The sequence below is a fragment of the Culex quinquefasciatus genome, chromosome 2 (assembly GCF_015732765.1).
Source record: "Culex quinquefasciatus strain JHB chromosome 2, VPISU_Cqui_1.0_pri_paternal, whole genome shotgun sequence".
NCBI classification, from domain to species: domain Eukaryota; kingdom Metazoa; phylum Arthropoda; class Insecta; order Diptera; family Culicidae; genus Culex; species Culex quinquefasciatus.
The window spans coordinates 86,113,292-86,135,229 of NC_051862.1; the positions used below are offsets into that span (position 1 = coordinate 86,113,292).

The following is a 21,938-nucleotide window of genomic DNA, read 5'->3' on the forward strand; positions in this document are numbered from 1 at the left end:
AGTAGCGGATCCACGCAGATTAATTAACGATAAGAGGTCGCACCGCGGCAAAAAATCGCGCGCGCACGGACAGTTATCACACTTGTTACGAAGTCGAGCTCCTCTGGAGGGAGAGCAGCTAAACCTACCTGATTTGGACGGTCTCAACGAGGCCCGCTTGGCGCTTATCTGGATGTCTTCGACAGAAGTTGGACTCTCGTCCACGGGCGTTGCCTCTCCCGGGTACAGTTTCAGCTGGTTCTTGGTGCTGCCCCGGCGCAAGCTCAGACTCTTGAACGCGCTGGAGAACTTGGACTTGCGCATCGGAATGCCGCACATTTGCGGCCCGATCGAGTCCCGATTGTGGTTCCGGCGAAGTTCGACATCGTCCGCGGCCGGTTCGAAGTCGTCGTCCCCGTAGCGGATCCGGTTGTCGATGTTGTAGATCGGAACCAGGTCCAGCGGCGGTGACGAACTCGGTCCGCCGCCATTACTGTGGCTGCTGCTTGTGGAGAGATTTTTCGATGATTTTGACTTGCTTTTGAACAATTTGTTCCACATTATTTGGCTGACTAAATTTTCTCGATTGCACACTTAATTTTCTTTAATTTTCGCGCTTCACTTGTTGCACTCTTCCCAAATCACGATCACAATTTCGATTCGATACTTTTCTTTGTTGCGTTGCTTAATTATAATTTGCTTAACATTCGATTTCGATCGATTTCATTTCACTTTCCTCGTTGATCCGGCGTCTCGGTCCCGCGGTCTCTCCGACCACCCCCCGGCTAAATTATAATCATCGCGATTGTTTCGAATTAATTGAGTCGAGGGGGCAAAAAAAAGCTGACCTAATTAAATTACAACGATTAATACACTGTGAATGGGCTGCTGCAGGGCGGTTCGCAGAAGGTTGGTTGGGATTACGAGCTTTCATCGCCGTGGCGTTTCATGGGCTGGAAGTGGCCTTGGATATTCCAGTTTGGTGGTCGTCGTCGTCGTGAGCATTTAACCAGAAACCGCGAGTGACAGCTTCACTCCGTTTGACTTTCATTCATTCATGCCTGCGTGTAGTCCGCCTCAATGGTCAGAACAAGCGCTGCTGGAGATATACCTAGGGGAAATATGCCCATTTTAAGCCCAATAAGCGGTCGTGTTCGAATGATGCTGTATAATCTGGATTGTTCCTTGAAATTCACTAAAACCAAGTACACCAACGAGTAGAGCAACTTTTTGTGAACATTTCTGTTTATTTTCACTTTTATTAAAAGTTATGCTATTCCTTTTACTAGCATTTAGAAAAAATATTTCAAAAATGCATTCTAATCAGTCGAGTGCATTGGGCCACGCCCATTTTTCTATTTTCAGCTTAGTTCTTTTTTTTTCTTCCAGCGCTCTTTTGGGTCTGCTTAGTGCTGCCAAAATTGATGAAATTTTAAGCGAACTCTCACGAAAAGTAGCATTTATAGCGAAAGTTTCCTGGCAGCACTTGCTGACTCTAACAGGCGCTGCACCAGCATGTTGGTGGTGTTGGTGGCCACCCTTTGTTTTTTATTTGCCTTCGCTCCTCGCTCGGTTTTCTTCAGCCTTCGATTGGAATGGGTATTCAAAATTCAAACGTCAGAAGACTTAGTGCGTTTGTTTTTTTTTATGGTGCTTGCTAATTATTTACATTTTTCGGGATTATTTTTCAAGTGAGTGACTAAGTAATGATCAAAAGAACATTTTGCCGGTAGTTGATAGCTATTTAATATCTTAAGCGCTTTGAAATCGTTAGCGCAAGTGAAAAGATATACACCCAGAACTGGACATCGGCATACGAGAGGATAAAGAGCACGATTCGGTAGTAAAATGATACTGTGTGCGGACTGAGAGGATAAATTCCGAAATTACCGAGAGTACTTTACTCATGGGTTCATCTTCAAAAAAAGTTCATCTATCAAAAAAAAGTACCGGTACCGAGACTCGAACCCAAGACCTTCGGCATATTGAACCGTGCCTTTGCCGTATGGGCCACCATGGTTCGGTGACTAAGTGGCGGTCATTTGTAATAAGCAACTCAATAGGATGAACTGTTCCAATGAACGAATGAACACGCGAGAGGACTTTACTCTCGCAAAATAGTACTTTCCTCACGTTGCTTTCCGTGAGAACTATACCCTCGTTCTTTAACTTTGGGTGTAGATGCCCAAGTAACCATCCAGCACTTAAAAAAAGTCACAAAATAGCAATAAATCGGCATTCTATTGCTGATTAGTCTTCCAACAGCATTCGTTAATGCAAATCAGCACTAAATGATAAGCACTGGCAAAAGCTAACATAATGCTGATTTAGTGCCACTACTAGTAACACTTTTAAAAATTTCCATCAGACTGGCAACACGGTTCTGACTTTGAGTGAAGTGTGAAAGAGAAAGAACCAAAGAAAACAAACTTCTCCCTCACTCCTTGCCCTGTCAGGCAGGATTTTTTTTCTTAAATTTGTATGTGATGACCCCGCTGGGGTGTTGCTTCAGCAGTTGAAGGCCCATAAAAAGTCCGGAATTTGCAAGGACGAAGTGGCACCGAGAACTTGGGACAGCTTCAGATGCACCGTTGAAGGATATGACCCGCATGACGAAGGGAGAGGTTGCTACCCAGAACCGGAAGGGACAGATTTTAGTTTTCTTGCAATTGTGCAATTATTTGTTTTCAAGAACTTTCACTTTAAGGTTTGACTTTAAGTACATCCATATCTGGAGTTTTTTTTGAAAAGGACCAATAAACCAAATTTTCAATTTTTGCTTTTTGGGTGTTTTTTAATACCCCTGACTCAAGGCGGTTTTAAAAACACCCAAAAAGCAAAAACTGAAAATTTGGTTTATTGGACCTTTCAAAAAAAAAAAACTCCAGATATGATGTATATAAATCCTTAAAATCACAGCTGAGCAGGGATGGGATAATCGCAAAAAAATCATTTTCGCTTGCGCACATTCTTCACCCGCGAAAGAGAGAGGAGGCAAATCACGCAAAAGAAAATCGCTCCCGAAGTTCTCCAAGAAAATCAATCTGCTGATGATTTTTTGTGAATTTCCTTTTCAGCACCACTTAATAATATTTATTTCACTTTGTTTACACACATTGTCCATCTACAAAATGTGACAGATAATATTTCGACGTGTGACGTTACACTTGCAAGTGTAGTGGTGAAAAAGATGTTCCGCCGAATAATCAAGATGATGTTTTTTTTTTAGATTCTTTTTACCGATCTTTCGTGCGTGAGAGAGGAGAGCTATGCTCCTTTCGGATTTTTTTTCTCTTGATGTACGTCCAGAGATTTTCTTTTGTTGATGATTATTCCATCGCTGCAGCTGAGAATTACTCCTCATATAGCCGTGAGGACACGGGCTCAGGAACAACCACATCGGCGACGTCAACTTCATCACTTCTGGAATAGGCAGCAAACCAACATTACAAAAATAGCTCAATCGGTAAAGCAGTTGTGTGGGCAAACTAAAAACAGAATCAAGAGCGTGTAGGGATAGAGAGGGGGAGGGAGATAGATACACTTTTGTCTCTCGCTACTTTTTTGACGTTTACCGCAGGGGTAGACAGAAACAGTCGAGGCCAGCACTAAACCGGCCGAGTAAAGTCCAAAAGCGGCCACTATTCAGCACTATAGTAGCTGTTAGTGCTGAAGTAAAAACTGTTTAGCTTTTACTCGTAGCTGTGAAAGCGCATTAAGGGCCGGACAGTGACCGGTTTAAAGTGCTGGATGGTTACTTGGGTGGCGACTTTCGTTAAGCAGTTAACCTCTGATCTTGCGTGTGGATGTGTGTGCCACCAAAATGTTGAAAAATGGTCTCGCAAAATAGAAATTATGATCTAAAGTGCATTAAATTTGATCTTTTTGGCCAGTAAATGGCATAAATTTGCGTGCTTACTCGAGGCGGTGCTGTTGCTGGTAAGTTTATAGCCTAAATAGTATTTTTGGAGCATTAATCGAGCATCAAACTCTCCATATGACGAAGATAGGTGTTTGATGAAAAAGGGAATATTTCCCCTATATGTCTGGGATGCTATCGGATTTCGCGCGACAACCCAAACTGTCTGTTCCGCTCTGCATATCGCGCGGTTGGAGAACACCAGCTTGGGTGTGAAACTCTGACAATTGTTCGGTGACGAGTGCAATCAACCGGAGTTGATCAATTGCGACGAGTTGGGTGGAATTGCACAGACAATATTAACACAGTCAGTTCATGTAAAATCGAAGGGGGAGGGGGGGGGGGGCGAACTTGAAGGTTAATTAAATACATTTCATAGGCACCATCCTTAAACTACGTGGACATTATTTTTTTTTTTGAAATTTCAGACCAGCATGTAAATTAGTACTTAAAATATTTGACAAGATATTCTAGAACATTTAAAAAATCAGTACAAGCTTGGGCACAAGCTTGGGCATTACTTGACAAAAGTTAAAAGATCTTCGTCAGTGGTTTCACCTTTCCAAAACCAACCAACAATCAAACACGGCCCAGCCCAGGTATTGATAACAGCCTCCAAAAATAGCTATCCCATCAAAGTTTTGGACAGCGCTTCCAGCGGAGCTCGTAACTGATGACCCGCTGCAAAGACTTTTTAAAAGAGCTAGAAGAAGCGATTTTGCCGCGAAAGGTTACGCGCCACGATCTCAGGCGTGCGCGTTTCTTAATAGAGAAAGTAAATAATCACTAGATGGAGCTGCACTTCTTCCTTGTGATTCCATTTTTTTTTTATTTCGGTGCTTTCTGTTCGCACAGCTCACCATTATTTTACTGGTTGGTGGTTTTATATTCGGCGCCAATTTCGACGCATGCATTAACCGCCGTGCTCATGGGACTGAGTTTGGTCAGAAAATCTGCATTCGAAACACGATTGCTGGCCGCGAGGCCGTAAGTCATGGGAAAACAGTAGAAGGATGATGATGTTTTTTGGATGTTTTTGGTTTTTTTTTTGCTTACGAAAGCGAAAGTGTTTGCGTATTTGAGGAAATGTTAAATAAGCACTTGTTTTGGATTACTGAAGTTCATGAGAATTTAATGTAGTGGCTTGAATTATCGAACAGCATCCAAACGAGAGGAAAGAGATCTTAAAATGGTACAGCGTTGGGAGCTTTTTACTCTCAAACACAATTTGTTGTAGATCGGTAATTCGAGACTCGTGGTTCGTTTGGACGACAGTCTATCTCTATACCACTGAGCTTCTGAGTTCTAGTTGAGAGATATAATAAAGGTGCAGTTTTGTTTGGGTGTACAAAATAATCTTACTAAATTTTCTACAATTACATTTGATTTTTATTTTATAAGATTGAGATCAACAATTGTTTTGTTTGTAGCATTATCAAGTCTGTTGCATTGCAAAATAATAATAGAAGTTTTCCACAAAAAAAATGTGTGAGAAACCATCGATCGGTTGCAAACAATTAGGTACGCTTCTCGCTAATGCCCATGGCCAATGTTGGACCAACTTCTGTCGCCCAATTCGGAACGTGAAAGTCAACCACTTGAGTTCCACGAAATGATGAAAAAAAAAACACCATGTCTAAACACAGCCCTATTAAAGGTACCTCCAAATTTAGCCCCGCGGGCTCTACACAAAAAAAAAGCAGAACAGAGTCCACATTAGTGATGGCTTGTTATGCGCTTGCTGCTTACAACACCTCTATTTACATGTTTAACAATCGATCGAGATGAACGGCACGCAACTTGCGGAGGTTAAGACAACGACGACAGCTCGTACGTATGACCTTTCATGAGGCCCCCCCCCCCTCACGACCTGTGGTACCTCAAGCTATCCTACCGCGACACACGGAAAAAAAGACAATTTCGTGTAACAAGTCGAAGCTTTTCCAAAAACCAATTTTCAACCGAACAGAAGTGAAAAGGGCGATTGGGTAACACTTCTTTTGCCAGGGGAAATGCCCTCACCGGTACATCCCATGACGTCGATGGTCATTACGGAGGGGGCCGTCCCGTTGTCTCTCAGTAATTTTCCGCTGGTCATCTGCATCTGTCAATAGCCGTTTGCGGCTTAGCGGCAAGGGTTAGTGCGTGTAATTAAATAGCGTAACCGCGAAGATCGTCAACACCTTTTGTTTGGTTGAAGAAGTCTGTATTGAAGTGATTTGGCGGGGTTCGTTGTTACGTGGTCCGATATCGAATGCTTCTTTTTTCCCCTTTTTTTTATCGGCGACGGTGACGTTCAATCAGCTAGTTTTCCGCCAATATCGGAACAACGTGATGGTGTAACAACGCCGCCGGACATTGTCGTATGAATCGGGTGGAAAGATTGATTTTGGACGGTGGCGGTGGGCCGAAGGAGTTCCCAGCTTATGCCAATAGATGCTTTTTCTCGCTCAGTTTTAATCAACACTGACCATGCAAAAGAGAGGTTTTATTTTACAAATTTTACCAAGTTACTGCTGTTGACAAGACAAATTGTAACGTCATGATTCGAAATCCGGAAACTTAGTACCATATTATTTTTGTTATAGCTGGCAAAAAATCATGTAATAAGCTTGAAATCTAGAATTATCATCAGGATTTAGTATAAACAGTCAGTTTTAAGAGAATGCATGCAAAATATGTCTTTTCTAACAATTTTTCATCAAAATTTGAAAATTAAAATGACTTGTTGTGCTTCAAATCCCGGACACTGTTAAAAGCTGATTCGAAATCCGGACACTTTTGCTTCGAATTCCGGACACTCGATTTTGCTTATGAATGCTGCATTCATTTTCAGTAATACGCAATAGTATTCATGAACCAAGCCGTACTCTTAGACATTCACAACTTTTTAGAATAACTGCATACACGACAAATTATTTAAAAAATTCGCCATTAAATCAAATGATGCGCTTTTATAATGAAAATTCACAGTACATACATTTCGACATGTCTAAACCGGAACTACGAAAAAATCTGTACAATAGAAATAATTTCTAGTATGTAAGAAAATTGTAAGTAGTCTACATAAGCTTGACGAATAAACAATAAACAAAAAAAAATCGTACAAATTTGGATTGAAATGCTAGTAAATAGCATTCTTTAGGTCTCAAATAAGCTGTTAACATCAAAACAATCGATAGTTTATATAAAAAATGGCTAGAATTAAAGAAAATCAAAAACATAAAATTCTACTTTGCCTCCCGGTGCTTCGGACGCCTATGAAATATTTCCGTTGAAATGTTTCGCATTTTTGGTAAACTAATAATTTTATTTTATTGTTTTGGCATTAACTACAGCGTTCAAACAAACTTTAAATGAAAGTTGATGTTAGAATTCATCAAATAACACAGTTTTGACATTCATAATGCGAACTTTTATCCAAATAATTGATAAAACAAGTTGAAGTGTCCGGGTTTCGAAGCGTCCGGGAATTCGAATCATGACGTTACACCGTTCTTCAAAATATTAAGTGCTAGACGTTTAGACTCCATAGTTTGACTCTTCTACATGACTTTATTTAACTCTTTCCAACCTAGAACCTGATTCGTTATCACCTTTCTTCAAGCTTTTGGAGTTGAATAAAAAAAAAACGATTTCTAATCAAATGAAAATTTGATTACATTAACCTTTTCAAAATCTGTTTCGGTATTTGTTAGACAGAGCCTTCATTCCAAACTGAATTTATCAACGCAGGTAGAATCACGAGAGACAGTTGTTAATTTTAAGCAAATGCCATCAAATTTTAAATATTCCAATAAGGCGCTCTGAAAACTGGTTTCAATGTAGCCTGAATAGAAGTGAGTTGCAAAATTCTTGAAATAATTTAAGGAGAAACAAAGCGATAGTTCTTACAGAATAAAATGGCTACTGAAAAACCACAACCTCACAATATTTCACTAAAATCATTGTTTATAAATTTTGAACACAGATAGAAGGTGTAGGTGCACAATAAGTTTTGAATACATTTTTATAACTCATGTCTACACGGAGAAAAAAGAGTTCCCAAAATCGTGAATAAGCGTTCATGAAATTGGAAACCACGAACAATGTGTTCAAATGCCATGGTACGTTTTTCGAAATCGTACCATGGGATTTGAACACGGTTTTGGGAACTCTTTTTTCTCCGTGTATGAACATTAGCCTGTCCCATTTTGAGGTCATGTCTTGGAATTTTGGGTGCTCACTTCTTAAATGATATGTTATGATGTTAGAATGTTTCCTTAGACAAGATAAAAATAATTAAATACTTTTTCGTTCCCCTCTTCGATTTAATGAAAAAAGTCTAAAATCGCTTGGAAAGAATACAACAACTGTTGGGACCATTCATAAACCACGTGGACACTTTAGGGGGAGGGGCGATTGTCCACGATCCATACAAAAAAGATTTTTGTGGGGCGGGTAGTAGATTCCCAAAAAAGTGTCCACGTGGTTTATGGATGGTCCCGTTTCAAATAGGTGTGTATTTTTTTTAACGATAGGTTTTTGTCCATAGATTAAGATGCACTATCAATATTGGACCAAAGTTGAAGATTTTGGACTCTCCCAGGCGGATTTATGTCAAAAAATGTCGCATTTTTTCGAAACTTTTTTCAGAAATGCTCGTTGAATTTAGGGTAGCCTATTTTTCCCTGTAAAACCAATACATGCAGGAATGTTATTTGCGTGTTCACATCGCTTGCAAGGTCGGTCATACTTTTCTCGGGTTTCGTTCCACATTGATTGATATTTTACTCACAGAACTCTTTGTGTTTCATGTTTTCTTCACGTTATTTATTATCTTAAGAACGACGTATAATTAAAGATAATAAGAACGTGAAAAAAACATCAAACATAAAGAGTTCTGTGAGTAAAAAATCAATCAATGTGGAACGAAATCCGAGAAAAGTATGACCGACCTTGCAAGCGATTAAAACACGCAAATAACATTCCAAAAGGGCGTAGCTCCAAAACATCACTGTTAACACAAAATTAGATTCCAGATTCGGGTTTAGCGGCCATCATTACTATATTACTACCACAGAGTAACCCAGAGTGCCCAGTCCAAAGAAATGTCATTGAATTGTTTGGCTCCATAAGGTTTGCTGGTAGCAGGCGTGCGATGTACCTGCGATGTACCACCAAGTTGAACCAAAAATCAAGAGGCAGTGCGAACTCTGTCTTACTCTGTGTTACTACTAACATAACATTACTAAAAAGCATACCCTGACCTTTGAGACATACGCTTGCAACGTCGTGTAATTAGTAGGCTTTACTTCGGAATTCTGAGAAATTTCGAAAATTGGCACTTTTTCTCTCACTAAAACTCAAATATCTCGGCAGTGCCGGGTCAAAATTGCATTTTCTCAAAAGGAAAAATGTTCGCCGTGAAATTTCCTACAAGATGCATGTGTTGGTTTTACAGAGAAAAATAGGCTACCCTAAATCCGCCTGGGAAAGAACTATATCAATACAAGAACAATATCGATCTTAATCTATGGACAAAAACCAATCGTTTGAAAAAAAAACACACACCTCTTTGAAACAGTTTTTGTATTCATTCCATGCGATTTTAGGAGATTTGTTCAAAAAAGTGACTTTTTTCAGTAAATCGAAGAGGGGGAACGAAAAAGTATTTTTTTTTCTTGTCTAAGAAAACATTGTTTCCAACATCATAACCTATCATTTTAAAAGTGAGCACCCAAAATTCCTCGACATGACCTCAAAATGGGACAGGCTAATGAACATTGCCCAGTGGTCCAGATCACAAAATTGAGTGGGAAATGGATTTTTTCGAAAAATTGTGACGTTTTGGAGCTTTGGTATCTTCAGAAGAGCTGTTGCAAATGAAAAGGGCAACTTTTGGTTTGGTTGAAAATTAGGGTGATTCACGATTAGGGTGATTTTGAAAAGCTAACTTTTCAGGAATATTTTTGGGTTTTTTTGTCTTCTAGAAAGTTGTTGGGCTTGCCAATCCAAGCAACTTTGTCGAAGTCAAAAAAAAATTATCTCGCAATCTACGCCTCCTACGACCAAATTTATAGAAAGCATCTGAGCAAACCTTCAAAAATCTGTTTTTTGAACGTGGCAATTCAGGGTTAAGTTTAAAGAAAAGTGATGTTCCAAATCCAACATTTTCTTCATTTTTTGACATTTTTTGGACTTGAGGGTCAAAAGTTACAGCCACTTTGAGGTAAAAAAGATGCAAATTTAAAACTCATACATCTTAAAAAGGCGCAGGCCAAATTTGAGGCGCCTGGTTGCATTTGAAAGAGGGAGTCAGCACTACAAACGCTGAAAAAATCTCAGGGGTGATTTTCTTCAAACTCGAGATATCTTCATTTGAAAAAGTCTAATTTTCAAGGAAAATACCATATGGGACCACCCTAACGAAATTCGAAAATTATCCAAATATATGTTTAATGCCCGCTAAATCTGAATCTGCCATCAGAATTGAGCCAAAGTGTCAACAATTCGATTTTTGATGTAAAATTAGTTATTTAAAAATGTTCACACACAAAAACACAAAAACAAAAACTCAAATAAATTGAATTTTCTCTGCCCATAATTGAAAATTCGGCTATTATGACAAATCAAGTATTCCGAGAAAAACGCGTTTTAGTGTTTGTCACAAAATCTCTGTCAAGGCAATTTCCCATAAGAGTGGCATATTAGCCGTATGGTTTTTCGCATCGGCAGCCAAGTCTAAACACTATTTCAGTGAAATTCAAGTTTCAGAAGATGCGTTGGAACATCCTCTACCAACTGATGCTAATATCTCGTTTTTGCCAAAAGTGGATATTAGTCGTTTTTTCAATGGTGGGCAGTTCAGTTTTATCCATTCGTTTTACTGACAAAATCGTTTACAAAAATTAAATTTTTATACTCATTTAATTTTTGTAAACTATTTTTGCCAGTAAAACGAATGGAGAAGTTAAAAAAAATGTATTCAACATAAAACGGTCTCGTACAACCCAAAATCTTAAATTATGGTCAAATATTGATGCCTCTTGATGCTTGGACAAAGAACCTACCATTCAAAGATAAAATCAAAACATTTTGTAAATTGATTTTATTTGGACTTCGAAAATTTGTTCATAAACACGACTTTTTCAGCAAATCGAAAAGGGGGCGCAATAATAGTAGTTTATGCAATAAGGTGCAAAAAGAGGATTTTTTCAGCACGAGTCTTATCTAATCTAATCTAATCAGACCAAAGAGGATTTTTTCAGCACGAGTCGTATATTTATCCAACGAGGCTCTGCCGAGTGTGTACTTAAGTGTTGAAGCTTCCTATTGAAAAGTTGCTCCAAATTTTGTACAAGGCTATCATTTTTCTCTGACTCAATGATATTATTTAATATTTTGTATTGTCATTGTATATCAAAAACAACATTTAATAGAAAAAAAAATTGATAAATTTGACGAAAAATAATAAAATTATTAAGTTTAATTGCAGTCCTTACACTTGGAAAAGATTAAAAATACATGGATAGTTCAATCTTAAAATTAAACCATTTGCATTTTCCTGCGATCATAATCATTTAGCATGTTTGGGCTAGTCTAAAAAAAATAAACAATTTTGGTAAAACTCCGATGTACAGTACCAAAAAAACAAATTCACTGATTTTTTCGCAAGTACATTGATGTTTTGAATACTATAGATTTCAAAACAACTAAACTGCCGTTCTACGCATAATTGTCCCATGTCAGTTTTGGACGATTTTGACTTTATGACATTTTTAAGTTTAGTCTGATGTATACTTAAAGAAAAACACATACAATCTGGTACTTTGTTCGGAAACTCATTAAAATAAGGGTAATAAACTGCTAACTGGGGCGATTGGGGACACATAGGGCGAATAAGAACCCACGGGACAATTATGCGTAGAAACACAGAAATCGGTCTTTTCTCAGTTGCACTTTTTTGAACATGGGACAATTATGCGTAGAACGGCAGTAAAATAGTGTAAAACGCAATTTAAAACACTTTTTTTTATTAATGAGATGAATCCATGTGACGTAATTATCTTTTTTAATCTTTTTAATGATTATGATAAATTTTTCTTCTTAAATTACGATTTTTGGGCTCTATATCCAGAACAAATCCCATTTTTGAATATTTGGTATTGTTTGGTGTCTCACAAACACGACACACTGCAATACGCTCACTTCTAGCAATAATTTGTAAATAGGTCACGTACTTATTAGCACTTTTTAGCACAAAAAAAAACTCTTTCAATACCTCCGTTATCGATTACCCGGTATCCAGTAGTGATCTTACGGCAACAGAATACCGCGTTTATTATTCTTTAACGCGCGCTAGCAATTTTTCACACCCCAGGCTATATGCTTTAAATCTTACTACCGCCACTGACTGCGATAATCTTCCCCTCATCCGATTGATACCCATGTGGCTTTATGACTTCCAGCAAACATCAACAGCAGCATTCAGTTCTACGCAGCATCGTCAGCAGTGTCACGCTCCGAGGCATCTTTTCTTAGCCAGACTACACACGACGACCGACCACGGAAAGCAAATTAGCACGAATCTTCTGAACCGCTTCTGCACGACCATGCCTACAGGCTTTGAACATCAACAGCATGTGTATGTGCGTTCCGCTACGATCGTAAATCATCCCCAGAGCGATCGCTAGCTCAGCACAGTAGGAGGACGTTCTAAGAATCGCTGGATTCTTCTAAAACGATGCACTACACACATCACATCATGGCAATTCTTCGATCATCGTTCGAAGTTTTCAGCACACACTAGTCGTCGTCGTCGTCGTCATTGATTACGACCCAGACGACATAATTGGGCCTCGCGATCACTGATCTTCTTCTTCTGTGGAGAATCACCCACTAACCAACCAGCGAACCACCTCCGCAACTCTTTCAGGCACACATGATCTGTTGATCCGGATTTTTCGGTTCAGCCAGGAATACCGCGCCGCGACAATCTGCTACCAAAACGGGAATTTGCAGCTCCGTCGAACCGTGCACTGCTGTAAAGTGGCACAGAGTTTAATTTTAGTCAGCGAGAATTCCTACTTAAGAATCGCAATAAAATTTCACGAAAGGCAAGTTCGGCGGAGTCATTTCTTCCCTCTCGGACGAGAAGGTCGTAGTTGCGTATGGACGAGCAGGCACGCGCGCGGGGTTTCGGATGATCTTGACAGTGTTGAAGTCGCGAGATTACTGACAGCAACTTCATCTGCTCTCCTGCGTCAGCCTCAACCAGCGCGCTGGTAGTTATCGTTGGGTGTTGCTGTTGTTGAGTGGCCGGGACTCGTGAGCATCAGCTATGCTTTCGAGCAGTTTCGTTGTTGTCTGGTTGTTTACGATCGGATATTTACTTCGTACGGAGTTGGCTCAAGTGAGGGGGGTCCGTCCGGTTGTGATGATCATGATGATGAGAGAAGGAAGTCTCCAAGTTGGAGAGTGCGGTTGTGCGTTTTGGGCTCGGTTCGAGTAGTTGTCGAGAGGCACGTTGTTGTTGGTTGGTTGGTTGGTTGGTTGATGATGATACTCTCGGCGGTGGGAGTTTTCCGTATCGCTCTCCGTATTAGACCGCATGATCGTATGCGTGTGCGGGGGAAGAGAATTGCTTCTTTACGAGATCACTCATCGTCTCCTCTACAAGGAGGATGCGGCGTGCTCGATGGCGGGAAATGGATATGTTTAGCAAATTTTAAAGTAATCCAATTCAGTTATTAGATAAACATGTTTAATTTAATCAAAAGTATATGTTTTAAGTGACCAATGGTTTCAAAGTGCCTGATACAGTTAGAAAATTGGAGTATTCAGCTTAAGGTTCAGCAGTTCCATGACAAAATACAAGTTTTCAAATCTTAATTCTAACCAAATTCGATTTAAAAAAATACTAAATCTGCTTTTAAAATGAAAAAAAAACTTAAGCAAACACATTTAGTCAAAATAGCATCATTCCCCTTTAACACGTTTATCAAATTGAGCTTCATCACACAATTCTTTGATAATTTGTTGTTTATTGGTCACGATAGCCTGTTAGTAGTGGTTATATAAACTATATATCGGAAAATAGGGTGTCCGAATTTGTTTTTTTGGGCTCGTTGCAAAGTTGAACCCATCCAACGATGGGTCACATGATACATTCAGATAACATTTTTATCAGAATATCTAAGATCCGGTCTCCAACAGATGTAATGGAACTACATTCGAATGAACGAATCCAAATTCGCTAATGGAGCACCCGCAGTTGAGCAGTTTTTGACAGTTCGCTCCATAAGAAATACATTGTAGAAAAAAGCAAAAACTGCTCGAATGGAAAAGCTCCATTGGAACGGCTGACAGCTTTCAAAAACATTAAACCACGTGTTCGGAAATTGTCGAACAATGGTGTTACAACGTCAACATCAGTCTGACAACTGGTTTTGACCCTTGAGTGCTTTTAAATTCGAATACGTACGAATTAGCGAGCATTCGAATTAGCCGACATTCGAAGTAGCGAATCCGCGTAAAAGAAACTGGCGCTTTGCATTTGAATTTTGGATGGAGTTTTACCCGTAAAAAGATTTTTTTCAAAAATGTAAATTTTGAAGACATTTTGTCCACTGCGTTTACTTTAAAGCAACAGCAGATCCTAGTGCAAGTTTAGATATAAATATCATTGAAGTTTTGAGCAACCTGAAGCTCGATACAGGTCTTCAAAGTCTGTCATTTTTTTTTCGAAAAATCGGCTCCATTTCTTGCTTTTTGGTGGAGAGCAAAAACCACCTTGAATCAGCACGAATATTTCACCGGTTGCCAAATAAATGCAGAATACGAAACCAAGGTGGACGGCAAATAATTGACGAGCCAGCTTTGCCGCGGATTTTATGATAATTACGCGATAATCCGATTCTAATCTCATTAGGAGCAAACATCAGCTCAAAAGTGTACCGAAAAATAATCCACGATTCTGACCACATCTTAAAAGTGGAGACCAAGTGTCGAAACCGAAGTTGGTTCGCATTAAACAAAAAGGCCTAGCCAAAACAAAACGTAAACAATACGCCAACGCGTTCCGCCAACGGTCGTCCCAACGCCAAAGCTCGAATGAAATATCTTTCTCGCATGAATGTTTTTTTTCTTCTTCTGAATTGTCAAGCCGATTTTCGGCTTTTCTACACGGCAAAGAACGTCGTGATGCAACCTCTGCACGCACGGTGACTTAGTTCTCGTTAGAAAAAAAATGTGTGTTTATTTTTCTCTCGCACTATAAGTGCTATTTTATAGTTTGAATCTATTTTCTACTTGGCGACGACGACGACGACGGCAGTTGCCTAAATCTTTCTTTCGGCCACTTGGCCGAATCTCTTGAGAAATGCGCTGAACGCAGTTGAAAGTGAATTTTGGTTCTCGCGCATCGTCAATCTAGAATAAATAGTGAAGGAAAGTGAACAAATGAAAACAATCGAAGTCATTTTGTCCAGTGCAATGTTATCAAGTGCAATGTTTCAAAAATAACTTAATTTACTTTGATGTGCTATCAATGGTACAAATTTAAAGTAAACAAAACTAATTCTCTTCAATTAGATTGATGAAAAACAAACTCTCACGATGCACCGAGCTCGCCTTTCTCTCAATGATGATTATGATCATTGTGAAGATCATAAATTTGTACTCTCACTCACTCACTCTCTTCCTTCGAAAGCAGAGAGTGCGCGAGAGCAACTGCATCCCGAACTTTTTCGGCTCGACCGGCATCCGACGGAGATGACTGTGACTATTTTGAGTGATGTAAATATAAACCATCATGCCTGCATGCATCTCAAACCGATGAAGGAAGCAACTCTGAGCAACTCTAAAAACAGCATCAACAGAGTGTGTAAAAGAAACTCAACTCTCGTCGTATGCAAAGTGCCTCGGAGAGATGGAGCAGGGATCCCGCAGTCTTGGACGCAGTGCGAGATGAAGGACGGGAAGAGACCTAGTTTGAATGGCAAAGTGCCCTCTACGTTGACCGATGGGAATCTGTTTGAAGAGTAGTAGTGTAGTGGCGAGGTAGTTTCACAGAGTAGTTTATTTTTTTAGATAAAAAGATCTATAAAAATAAGGTTGTTAGTTTAATCTCATCTAAACAACGCAATGAACTTAGTAATTAGCTTGACATAATTTTAAAACATATAGGGGAACAGCATGTTATTCCATTGAGCACTTTAAAGTTCAATTAAACAGCTACTAAAAAGCGTTTTTATCTGAAATCGAGCTTGATGAGGAGGAAAAAGCTGTTTTCTCTCAAAAAATTTGACAATCATGTTGTTTAAACAGTGGCCATATTTAAATTATTTTCATATTCTAAAGGCTTTATAAAACTCTGTACAGGCTTGTCAAGCATTTATATTTTTGGTTTAAAGAGAAATGAGTTAATCTAAACTTTTATTAAGTTGCAAAAGTTAAAAATAAAATCATAAACAAAACAATATTCCCAACATGCATAAATTATGGCAAAAAATTATCATCTGGTTCGCAAAAGTAAACTGTGAGAAAAAATGTTAGAAGAAATCGTAAAACTATGAGAAAAACTGCGATTGGCCAAAAAGTTAAATCCGTAGGCTTATAGTCCTTTGAATTCCTTAACTTTTCACCTATGAGCAATTGTCTACAAAATCGTCCGGTTTCAACCATTTTTATTTTTTTTATTTTTTGATTTGGCTCAAACTTTGTGGGGGCCTTCTCTATGACCAAAGAAGCTATTTTGTGTTATTGGTTCACTCTTACAATCTCCATACAATTTTGGCAGCTGTCCATACAAAAATGGTACGTAAATATTTAAACAGCTGTAACTTTTGAGTGAATTTTCTGCTCAATTTGGTGTCTTCGGCAAAGTTGTAGGTATTGTTTAGGACTATTGAGAAAAACCTTACTTAATCCACCCTTAGGTGGTTGGTGCCTTCCTCACATTTAAAAGGTAATGCTATCCAAAATAGATACAATAGGATGGACCCTTCAGTCTTCTATCAACTTGATTTATTATATAGTCAGATCTTCATAATTCAGGCCACTTATGTGCTTATAACTTTTGATAGGGTTATCAGCATGCGACAGGTCGCATGATAGATCTGGACAACGTTTTTGTCAAAGTATCTAAGATCCGGCCTCTAAAAAGTGTAAAAATAATACTTAAGTGCTTATAACATTTGATAGGGTCGTCAGATGTTCAATCTATTGAACTCATTGCAAAAGTCTTTTGATAACTTATCCAACAATAGGTCGCGTAATAGATCTGGACAACGTTTTTATCAAATTATCTGAGATCCGGTCTCTAAAAAGTTCATAAATAACACTTAAGTGCTTATAACTTTTGATAGGGTCGTCAGATCTTCAATCTTTAGAATTCGTTGAAAAGGTCTTTCAAATACCTTTCTAAAAATGTATAACATGACGAGGTTTCTTACAAAAACCATCCTTTTTATAATCTTCCGGACTTTTGTTAAAATCGTTTTTTAAGCATAACTTTTGAAGTACTTAACTAAACATTATAATTTTCAATAGCGACTTATGGGACCCCAAGACGGATCGAATGAGACCAAAACGGTCCAAATCGGTTCAGCTAGTGCCGAGATAATCCAGTTTCCAGAAAATCATAACTCGGTGGCAGGTTTTTCGACCATGTTACGCTAAGGCTCAAAAGTTGCGGGTTAGTCTCCTGAAACATATCAAAAAATCTCGAAAATCTAAAAATACGTATTTTGGGAAATTGAGTTTTTGTGAAAAAAAATTAATTAAAAATCGGCAATTGTGTATGGGTGAACCAATGACACAAAATAGCTTCCCCCACAAAGTTTGAGGCAAATCAAAAAATACAAATAAAATGAGGTTTAACAAATATTCATTTTTGACCTTCCATCAGTATTAAAAAAATCACTCATAAGGTACTGTTATCCTTTTCGACTTAAAAACCGATTATTGGCGGTTTTTGCCCAAATCTGGTTTTCATCGTCTCCCCTTTTTTAAAGTTTGGGGTCGAAAAGAATCTGTATTTATACTATGAAATGATGTCAGAAAATTTCAAGGCTCTAGCTTTCATATAGCAAAAGTTATGGAGAATTTTTGAACTTCAAATTTCAAAACCGACCAGAGTCTAAATAAAACTGCCTCTCAAGGATGGAATAATCGCAAAAAAAATCATTTTCGCTTGCGAACTTTATTCACCCGCGAAAAAGAGAGGAGGCAAATCACGCAAAAGATAATCGCTCCCGAACTTCTCCAAGAAAATCAATCTGCTGATGATTTTTTGTGAATTTCCTTGTCAGCACCACTTAAAAATATTGATTTCACTTTGTTTACACACATTGCCTATCTACAAAATGTGACAGGTCAAATTTCAACGTGTGAAGTAACACTTGCAAGTGTAGTAATGAAAAAGATTTTCCGCCGAATAATCAAGATGATTTTTTTAGATTCCTTTTTCCGATCTTTCGTGCGCGAGAGAGAAGAGCCAAGCTTCCTTCGGATTTTTTTCTCTTGATTAACGCACAGTGATTTTCTTTTGATGATGATTATTCCATCGCTGCTGCCTCTTAAATAAATTTTCAGTGTCTCGAACTTCATCAAAACTATATTTCTATTGAATTATGTTTTGTTTTTTATGCAGTGCAATTCCCACAGTAAATTTATCTCTAAAATTGATTCAAATATGTCAGCAAACATATGTTACAGCTGTTACAGCTAGCGACAATCTTCGCATGGGAAAAGTTTGGAATAAATTACACGCAAGTACTTTCTTGGCACATTGATGCTGCAATAGTCATGCAAATATTCTCACCATAAAGTTGTGTTTTCACATGTGTTAACAAATTTGAAATGATGTTTACAGCCGCGGGGAAGGGTACTTTATTTTGCACATCTGGGTAACAAAACTAGGCACAATAATTCTTTTTTTTTTTTCTACCGTAAAGTGGGGTAAAACGGGACAACAGTGTCGTTTGTCAACTTTTTTATACGATGCTCAAAATTTCCCCAAAATCCCATTGTCATCAAAATCTCGTTACATTCTAGTGAACTGACACAAACTCGTGCTGACACCTCGGGCCTGCTCACGTCCGCTGTCAGTTCGGCTTTATTAGGCCCTATTTCTTTGCGGTTTTTTATGACTGAATGGAAAAAACGGCGCGCACATATTTCCACGCCTAAACAAGCGCAACGGAATTGATTTATGTTTTGCGTATTGAGACGCTGAAATGCATTCATCTTTCGAGCGCGCGACCAAGAGAGTTGCATTCAGCCGTACAAAACACGCCGTAATTTGTGGGTTGTCATTCAGGTAGTGAAAAATCGCGCGCGCGAGCTAGCGCGGAAATAGAAACAATCCATTAAATAGTTGTAAAGCAACGGTGGTGTGTGGTTTATGTGGTTTTCAGCTTGAGTTGTTTCAAAACACGCGCCACACAAAAAGCTTAGTTTTGATTTATTTCTTTGAGGTATGTGTGAACTAGTAGTTTGTCAAAGCAAGTTTATTAATCTATGAGAAAAAATATGGTAAAATTGTAAAACCAAAATTTGTAATTTCTCACAATTTTAATATGTTGTGGAACATTTCTTATGCTCTGCGGATGATGAGATATTATTCTCAGTGAAAGAAGTAGTACACCCAAATGGCAAAACTCTGACAACCAAAGACTAGACATTGATCAACAACTGTTTTGTGAGAAAAAAAAAACGAAATAAAGGAGAATGGGCAAATTTGGTCCAAGGATGTACACGAACGGGACCAACTTTTTTCGAAAGATCTCGCCGAAACATGAAAAAAAGTCTTCTGGACCAACTCTCTAAACCCCGGGGATCAAAAGTTACATGCTGTTGAAGTTTGAGCATTTTGGGTTAAAATGAACAAAAAATCGTATTTTTGCTATTTCTAAAATCATTCATAAAATCTCTGTTTCATTATGGATTTCGATTTTCTTGACTTCATTCGACGCGTATCAGCAAAAACTATGAGTTCTGATATGTCTTAGCATGATTGAAACATGATTTCTCTTGTTTTTATCCGTTTGAACCGTTTGTGCAAGAGGCATCCCATAGAAACAAGTCGAAACTTCAAGGATTTGAAACCGGGTCCAACCCAGACTGCTTCAGTGAGTACGGAAGTCTTCAGTGCAATGTTGTAACAACTTATTGGGATGGTCTGAGTCATCCGAGAACTCCTTGGAGTTAAGACCGGTGAGTCTAACGCCGTAACAAGCAAGATGTCGGCGGTTTTTGACCACGGATCATACCCGCATGGCTTCAGTGAGTATGGTAGACTACTATGCGGATGTGTTGGAGTGTCCTGGGTTCTCCTAGGACTCCCTGGAGTTAAGATCTGTGGGTCTACTACCGTAACAAGCAAAATGTCGACCGGTTTTGACCCCGGAACATACACGCATAGCTTCAAACAGTATGGTAGACTGCTTTGTTAATGTGTTGGGATGTCTTTGGTCATCCTAGGACTCCCTGGAGTTTAGATATTTGGGTCACTGTAACAAGAAAAAGATCGATGATTTTTAACCACGCATCATAACCGCAAAGATTCAGTGATTATGGCAGACTGTATTGCTGTTATGTTGGGATGTTCTGGACCATTCCAGGGAGTCCTTGTAACAGCCATAGACCTACAGATCATAACTCCAGGAGTCTTTGGATGACCCAGGACATCCTAACACATTAGCAAAGCAGTCTACCATACTCACTGAAGCTATGCGGGTATGTTCCGGGGTCATAAACCGTCGACCACTGGCTTGTTACGGTAGTAGACCCTCAGATCTTAACTCCAGGGAGTCCTAGGAGAACCCAGGACACTCCAACACATCAGCATAGTAGTCTACCATACTCACTGAAGCCATGCGGGTATGGTCCGTGGTCAAAAACCGCCGACATCTTGCTTGTTACGGCGGTAGACTCACCGGTCTTAACTCCAAGGAGTTCTCGGATGACTCAGACCATCCCAATAAGTTGTTACAACATTACACTGAAGCCTTCCATACTCACTGAAGCAGTCTAGGTTGGACCCGGTTTCAAAATCTTCAAGTTTCGACTTGTTTCTATGGGATGCCTTTTGAACAAACGGTTCAAACGGATAAAAACAAGAGAAATCATGTTTCAATCATGCTAAGACATATCAGAACTCATAGTTTTGCTGATACGCGTCGAATGAAGTCAAGAAAATCGAAATCCATAATGAAACAGAGATTTTATGAATGATTTTAGAAATAGCAAAATACGATTTTGTACATTTTAACCCAAAATGCTCAAGCTTCAACTTGTAACTTTTGAACCCCGGGGTTTAGAGAGTTGGTCCAGAAGACTTTTTTCATGTCTCGGCGAGATCATTCGAAAAAAGTTGGTCCCGTTCGTGTACATCCTTGGACCAGCTCCCATACAAATTTGCCCATTCTCCTTTATTTAAGTGATGCTAAAAATTAAAATTACAAAACATCTTAAACTGATTGTTTTTCTTTCTTCGGAATGTTCAGGAGTGATTTTTTATAACGTGGTTCACCTCCTCTCTCTTCACAGCTCCCTAGTTTGTGTGTAATCCGCGGGATAATATCGAGCACTCCACGATTTCAAATCGTTATACTTTTGCCATGTTTAGTCGTTCGTACACTATTAGACCACGGCGCGTTATGAAGTGCCTTGCAAAGTTGACTTTATGATCATGATGTGCCGTCGAGGAAGCTGACGTTCCGCTCGATGTAGGCCACGCATCGCTGCATCGGACCATAATGAAGTTTGAGGCGGCGTCCGTATAGGTCGTCGTCGGATATTTTGCATCTCTGCGATCTGCGATGATGGCTCAGACGAAGTCTCCGGTGATCCCCCCGAGGATGGAACGACGAGTAATGCAATTGGGTGCATTTTGTACTACATACTGGGTCTTTCTAATAACTTCCAAAGAGGCAGCTGCATGTAGACTGCGGACTTGGATCATACCTTGGGCCACACTTCAGACAGCGCAACAAAAAAGAATAAGAAGTGCAATATCCGAAGGAAGCGATCTGCGCCGCTGAAATCGGAGAGC

General features: G+C 39.1%; 1 protein-coding gene across 17 annotated transcripts in view; it reads right to left on the reverse strand.

Annotated features, from left to right (window-relative positions):
- LOC6037726 (probable WRKY transcription factor protein 1) overlaps positions 1 to 21,938 on the reverse strand; it is a 115,053-nt gene that overhangs the window by 39,436 nt on the left and 53,679 nt on the right. For 2 of the 17 annotated variants that reach the window (XM_038257926.1, XM_038257915.1), the window contains exons 1-2: positions 12,788 to 13,126; positions 129 to 827 (exon numbers count right to left, since the gene is read on the reverse strand). The exons of 3 other annotated variants lie outside the window; for them this stretch is intronic. In XM_038257926.1, the coding sequence (XP_038113854.1) occupies positions 129 to 540 (412 nt within the window). In that variant the 5' untranslated portion in view covers positions 541 to 827; positions 12,788 to 13,126. Of the gene's footprint in view, positions 1 to 128; positions 828 to 12,636; positions 12,656 to 12,779; positions 13,127 to 21,938 lie in introns of those variants that run through there. 12 more of the 17 variants (XM_038257932.1, XM_038257931.1, XM_038257925.1 and 9 more) reach the window with 11 other exon arrangements.